General features: G+C 40.5%; 1 protein-coding gene across 1 annotated transcript; it reads left to right on the forward strand.

Annotated features, from left to right (window-relative positions):
* The first annotated feature begins 527 nt into the window (after positions 1–527).
* On the forward strand, positions 528–6941 carry LOC145463805 (astacin-like metalloendopeptidase). The gene is made up of 9 exons (XM_081447601.1): positions 528–756; positions 2087–2204; positions 3286–3461; positions 4129–4350; positions 4433–4477; positions 4832–4975; positions 6074–6333; positions 6641–6742; positions 6894–6941. Exons 1-9 carry the CDS (start codon positions 561–563, stop codon positions 6939–6941), a joined length of 1311 nt encoding a protein of 436 aa, XP_081303727.1. The 5' UTR covers positions 528–560.
* The last annotated feature ends 157 nt before the right edge of the window (positions 6942–7098 follow it).

Genomic DNA, 7098 nt, shown 5'->3' on the forward strand with positions numbered 1-7098 from the left:
ATCGAACAAAAACTAAGGAGTAAACGGAGAAATAAAATCGTCAGAATCTATGCTAATTAAGACAGGGTATCCAAACCTCTTTCACGGTTGTGATTTTCTTTGTTTTAACTCGGTGAATCATGAATGAGTTTGAGAAAAATGTTCCTAGTTCTACACGGTGCACTTATTAGCGGTTTGATTAATTTATCCAGACCTGTCGGGTATACATAAGCTTATAGTTCGTCTTTGATCTCCAAAACTATTTTCTTTGAAGATGACACTCGTGATGATGAATAAATAAGATCAGTGATTGAAATGATTTGTATGTAATTTCATTTATGTTACATCCTCGCGCTTAAAGCTGTGTCTGAAAAACGCATCTTTTCTAAAATGCACATTCAACGGAGTAAAAATTGCACGTCAGTTTAGCAACTGCTGCAGATGTAGAGGCGTCGATGCAACAGTCCGTACTAAAGAAGAATTGCAATTTCCAAGAGTCTTACTAGCTTGCAATTCACAACAAAACAACAACAACACAATACATTTAATATTACCTGACAATCTACATAGTCTTGAAATAAATGGGTGTTCGTCTTTATATATTTTCAGCGAACGATGCTGGTTTTGTTTTCCAAAGGGATGTTGTCTTTAGTGACCGATCAAATAAGTCCCTGAGGACGAACACCACCAGAAATAGATCCAAGCGAAACTTTGTTGCACTGAAACGCTTCTGGTGGAATTCTGAGTCCATTCCCTACATGCTGGACAAGTCACTAGGTAAGGTTTTAACTTAATATTAAGTATGGGAACAAATGCGTCTTCGCACTAAGATGAAGGGTTTCCTTTCTGGTCGTTGCTTAGCAACATGACGTCATTGCCTAAGGCACCAGGTGATATTAGGAAGCTTAAGCAACGACGATGCCTACTTAAAAATGAATTTATATTTTACCCGCGAGATTCGCAATTGCCTAGATCTGTTCAGTACGCCAATGGCTCTAAAAAGGTGCTCAGGCTAAATATGCAATTACAGCTAGCGTTCAGTTCCAAATGGAAAGTACGAAAAATTAGCCATCGTCATTCGCGTTCCTCAGACAACGCAGAACTTGGTCATTTCAAGTTGTTGTTAAGCAGGGCACGGCAAAGAAATGTACACAGATTTATAACGTACGTGCACAGCTATTGTTTTGCTCATTAAGGTGGCCGAACACAGTTTTCGCGCGCGCTTTTGCTGATGCAATTCAGCGCGCGCACCAGGATTGCAAAAAACAAACATGCCTTCAATAGAACGATCATTTTATTTACTCAACCCCGCACTATCTGTGCTATTTTTCTCTATAATTGAACGCAGTGTATTGATGGCTTTAGTCTTTTATTACAAAGATATGTTAGAAAAGGTAACGATGCAAAGAACCCAGCAATTCTCAGCTTTTTCTTTGTTACCGAAAGAACCCAGTTAAATGCAGCGCATGCGTAGTGAGTGAAAAAATTGCGATTAAATGAAAAATTGCACTCTCGGAAATACGCCTATTTCTCCAGAACCACCCATTAGAATTTCACGAAATTTGGCATGCACGAAAATACTTTAGGAAATAAGTAACTTGAGTATTGATATTCCAGTGAACCTTCAATAGGGGATAATTGAAGATCTCTCTGTTAAATTATTAGCAAAATGGTGTTAACTTGTGAGTATCGTTACAAGCTTGTTGCATGTAAATTATAAAGAAAATCTAATGACTAAATTTTCTACAAATAAACAAAACCGATTTTAAAGGCCTGTTTATATCTATTCATGTTGCGATGGCAACGACACATACGTCAGCTTAACCATCAAAAAACCAAAGTTTGTGTTGTTAACTTGCTTGCTGCCATTTTTGGCGACCGAGGGATCAAGGGTTTTAGAGAAAAAGGTGAATGAAATACAGGTAACAAAAACTGTGTTCAGCCACCTTAAACCTTTTGTTCGGTGACGTTCTCGTTGCCGTCGTCGTCGTAGTTTTCTTAAGCTCCCGAATAAAAATTCTTCGAGCCTGGGTCTACTGGCTTCCTTCACGAGTTTTTTTTTTTGTCAATCCTTTAACTAGTAAAAATGACATATTTTTTTTGGCAGGATTATCTGGAAGAAAAGCTTTCCAAGCTGCTATCACCGAGTTTGAGTGGAATACCTGTATAAGATTTACAAGACACACCAATGAGGAAGATTACATTTGGGTGCATCGCGGATCGGGGTGAGCGAAAATTTGTGTACGAGGGTTGATCCACACAAACTAACTTGATTTCAGATTCCTAGCTCTCCAGCTCCTACACGTAACTAAACAGTCATGAGCCTATCATATATGGATTGAAACAGATTTTCACTCAAATGGAAACGGATATCATATTTTCTATCTGTGCTTTCCAAAGGAACGTTACAGGACCTTACAGTTGTTTCGATGTTTCGAGTATTAATGCCCTGACATTTTTAATTCTGTTTGAGCTCAGAATTTCACATATGCATCTTACCCTTCGCGCGGTAACTAGGTCAATTGCAAATTAATTACTTTGGTTAATAACTATTAATGGTTAATGTTGGTTTTAAGCTGGCTCCACTTTGCATGGCTCACAACCAATCGGTGTGAAGATGTCTTTCGGTCATTTAGGAGGCACGACGCCACAATCAATTTATGATTTCGCTCATGGGAATTTTCACCCTGTTTCCCACAATTTTTGGATCGAGTTTTGATTGACTTATCTCACTGTTCGCAACAATAACGTCTCGTTTTCTGAGTACCTTGGTTTTATCTTTGCGCGACCTTGAGATTGGACACCCACCTTTAAAAAACTAAGAGCTGGGTTTCACTAGCGACGGAGTCGTAGTCGGAGTCGTAAATAGAAGGATAGAGTGATACGATCTAGAGAAAATCAAACTGACGGAGTCGGAAGCAGAACACCACATCCGCTGATGACTCCGTCGCTTACGATCTAGTGAAAACTAGATTGTCGGATTCGGAAGCAGAAGAGGAAGAATAAGCCAATCACAAAGTTCGTTTCCGGGCCTTGTGATTGGTTGGTTCTTCCGTTTCTGCTTCCGACTTCGACAATCTAGTTTTCACTGGACCATAAGCGACGGAGTCGTAAACGGAATCGGAAGAAATGGAAACGTTCTGATTCTTCTGACTCCGATTCCGTCGAGCTTATGACTCCACTTACGACTCTGATTTTTGATTTTCACAAGGTCGTAAGCGCTCTTATGACTCCGACAATGACTCCGACTCCGACTCCGTCGCTAGTGAAAACTAGCCTTAATAATTAGTATTTACTTTTTGGTAGATGTTTTTCAGCCACTGGAAAAACCGGTGGAAAACAGCTTCTATCTTTGGGCAAAGGTTGTCAAACAAAGGGTGTTGTTATTCACGAGCTTTTGCACGCTCTCGGTATGATGCACGAGCATTGCCGCCCGGACAGAAACCAGTTCATTAGGATCAACGCAAACAACATCAAGCCAAGTAAGCAAGGCTGTTTGTGTTATAGAATGATGCAAGGCAGGGTTGCAATTGACGTGTCATGTAAATTTTCGATCCTGATACCAATAGATCATTTCACAGTTGTCTGCTCAGTGACCCGGCCTTTGAGTGGCAGCGAGGCTGGAGGTTACCTTGTTTTAATACTGAGAGCTTACCGCTTTTGTTGTGTAAATCAAGTTATTCTAATGCTAACTACTGCAGTTCGCACTTAAATGAAAAAAGCAGAGAGATTTGTATCAAAACAATGTTACTTCCAACCTCGCTTGCAAATACAGGCCAGGTAACTGAGCATACAACTATAAAATGGCCAATTTTAAGAGATGCTTTAATTTTCTTTTCGCAAACTCTACTGAGACGTCTTTGATAAAATAAGCCATGTTTGCACAACGTTGACACTACGTTAGGTCTAGATTGGGTTCACGACAATGGTGGTGTAATGGACGTGTTTATCCATCTTCTCGTTTGGATCTGATTCACAAGTGTGGTGATCGTGAGAGACTTAGACCAAGAGAGAGAGGTATAAGTTGGGCTGTGGACGTTTAACAGAGAACTAGGATGGGAACGAGCTCAAACTTGTTTTCTTAGATGTTTACTATTGTCCAACTCGCTGCGTTGTTGTTGTTGTTGTTGTTCTTTTTCATTGTTTTAGAAGCGAGAGTTGAGTACCGCGTATTGAAAGGCTATGTCATCGGAGAACCCTACGACTATGGGTCCGTGATGCACTATGGGTTCAATTTCTTTAGTGTCGATTCCAAGAGACCAATTATTGTCAAGTTAATGCCAGGAGGGAAGCAGATGGGTCAGCGGGATGGATTCTCTGATCTGGATTTAAGGAAAATTAACAAGTTCTACAACTGCACAAAATATATCAGTGAGTGTAGTTTACTTGTTTTAGTGAGGAATTCCTTTGAAAATCTATAGGCGTCACATATTGTACTTTATTATTTTTACAGAATCGATAAAGACGCCCAAAAAGGAGATAATCAAAATAGTTTCAGGTATGAGAAATGTAATGGTTATAAGTGCTGTGTATATGGAGCGCCGTAGCTGTTGCTGTGTTGTAATTAAACCGCGCACTCGGCCTTCTGCGGTTTCCCTCGTCTACGCATGCCTCGTTGACATTGTAGAATCCTGCGCTTGCTGGTGGCCTTTTGTCTTGTTCAGTATTGTGACATTAAACCTTGAGTTCGTCTTAACGTATTGGTGGAGAATATTTCTCCTTGCTTGAAAGGCAAAACATGGGCGACCCGGCCGTTATATCGTTGCATTCGCTCAACAGACAATTTCATCCTATGATCCATGTCTTTTTCAGTGCCAGGTTTGGTTTACACGTCCTTTTACTCTGAACATAGGAGACTGTAGTTTTGAAAGAGGACTTTGTAACTGGAAAAACTGGAAAAACGAAGAAGAAGATCAATTTGACTGGATGATAGGAAAAGCTGTTGCTAAGTCTCAATCGAAAACAACGCCTCAATACACGTCCAATCTGACTAATGGTGAGAACCCGAATGATGAATTACTTCTTATCAGTGTGCAGACTGACTGACTAGCCAACCTACCAGCTGGCTGGCTGGCTAACCGATTGACAGTCTAACTACTTGGATGCACACTAGAAGCTAAGTTAGTTTCAAGCAATTAGGCACCTGACTCAAGTGCAGTTGAAAATCTCAAGTTGCACTTTAGAAAACTTGAATTCACACCTGATGACAAAGTATATTACTTGAAGCATTTTTCCAATCAAATCAGTCATACATATCACAAATGCGATTGCTCGGTAGTAAAATCGTGAAGAAATCCATAGAGTTGCGTTGTTGCCAAAGAGCAAAGGAACAAACGACATCCTCTGTACTTCTCTAGAATGGCTCAACAACCCAGTTTTCGGCAAAGAAATTGCTGTGGGGCCTTAGCTAACCTAAAAAATGCATTTCCGTGTGACTCGTCCAATGGTCAACAGAGTTTTTCGGGTGCAAAGAAATGTCCTGGTTGAAACTTGAAACAGCAGCTGGTTTGTAATTTGCAGAAGAGCATTTGTTGTCGGATGATATGAAAAGCGACGGTTTAGGCTGTCTAAGAAAATGAAATTCTAACAAGTTGTTTATTGGTCCGTTAATCAGGATTGTAGAAACATTGCACATCGCTTGCAATTGGCTTCCATTTCCTATTGGTCAAGTGCGTTCTCAAGTGTGCGTGTAGACCACACTTGGTGGCGCACTTCGGCTTCTTTGATCTACGAACTTTTCCATGGTCACTAAGTAAAGTCCAAGTGAGTACATTTTACCCCTTCACACTCAAAGTAGGTTCCAAGTGTACGTAGATTATACTTACAAGCTCTAGTGTGAAGCCAAGTACTAACCAACTAGCGGGCCTGACTAACTGACAGACTGACTGACTGGGTGACTGGCTGAGCGACTGACTGACTGACTGCACGACAGACTGACTGACTGACTGACTGACCGACTGACAGTCTACATCTGACTGGACTGACCTACAAGTTTCATTTACTCTCTGTCCACACTCCAAAATCAGTTTTCCATAGTTTAGTAGATTGCGTGATTCTAAGTCCTTGTTTTCCCTTTTGATGACTGCCATTTAAGGGAGGTTCCTCTTCTTCACAAAGCCATCAACAAGAGCTGAGTACATGAGCAGCGGTGTTCTTTACAGTGCAGGATACTTCAAAGGTTCAAGTTGCTTGAGATTCTACTATCACATGAGAACTGGCGGATACCTTAAAGTGTTTACAAAGGAAGCTGCATCTAAGGAAAAAAACCCTTACGTGTTGATCTGGGAACGAGAAGGTCCTCAAGGAAATAAGTGGAACGTGATGGAAAAATCTCTTTTAGGTGCCATGATTAAGGTTTGTTGGGCTGCTGTGTGTGTTTTTCGTTGTTTCCATCTTTGCCGTTGGTGGTTTAGTTGCAAACGTTAGGTTTTAGAATTTCTGTTCTTTTTCGTCCTTTGGATGCATCTTTGTACAAAGTAGACGATGCCAGATTTACATACATGTCGTCTGTGAATTTCATAGAGCCAGATTATGTGGATTTCAGGCCTGTGTTGGACTATAGCCCACTGTTGACAATCCCTGTCCTTATGGTGTTCTGAGCACGCTGAACAAGGTTGTCTCATTTCTAACTCCCTCTCCCTGCGTTTGTACGTTGTTGCAGATTTACATAGAGGGAATCAAAAGTCCGACTTTAACTGGATTTGTTGCAATAGATGACATACGTGTCTCGCAAGGGAAGGCTTGTCTTGGTATGCATAAAGAAGTAACACGCCACTGACAATTCAATTATATGACAAAGATTACCTTTCAACCTATCAAAGAATATCTTTGAACATGATGCATGATGTTCTTTACAGGCATTAGAGTTTATAACAACGTGAAATACATCGTGATGAATCTCTTTTTCTTGCTAGGATGATTACGGTTATCATCTACCAGACAACACGACATTTAAAGAATGATGTTTAAACCTCAGTGACTTTGAGTTACACAACGGCCGTAACTGGAGTTTCTGTGTGACTCTCAAGCTACGAAATACTCCGATATCCAGCGAATTACAGCACATGGAGGACGTTTTCCTTTTATACCGTTAATTTACGCTGTTCCTAAACGGCAAAA

Source organism: Orbicella franksi, chromosome 12 (assembly GCF_964199315.1).
Source record: "Orbicella franksi chromosome 12, jaOrbFran1.1, whole genome shotgun sequence".
Classification (NCBI taxonomy): Eukaryota; Metazoa; Cnidaria; class Anthozoa; order Scleractinia; family Merulinidae; genus Orbicella; species Orbicella franksi.

Coding starts and splice junctions, on each gene's coding strand:
- LOC145463805 (XM_081447601.1), top strand. CDS start 561: ATGGGTGTTCGTCTTTATATATTTTCAGCGAACGATGCTGGTTTTGTT. Junction 4,478..4,831: donor GATAATCAAAATAGTTTCAG/GTATGAGAAATG, acceptor CTCTGAACATAG/GAGACTGTAGTTTTGAAAGA. Junction 4,976..6,073: donor CACGTCCAATCTGACTAATG/GTGAGAACCCGA, acceptor CTGCCATTTAAG/GGAGGTTCCTCTTCTTCACA.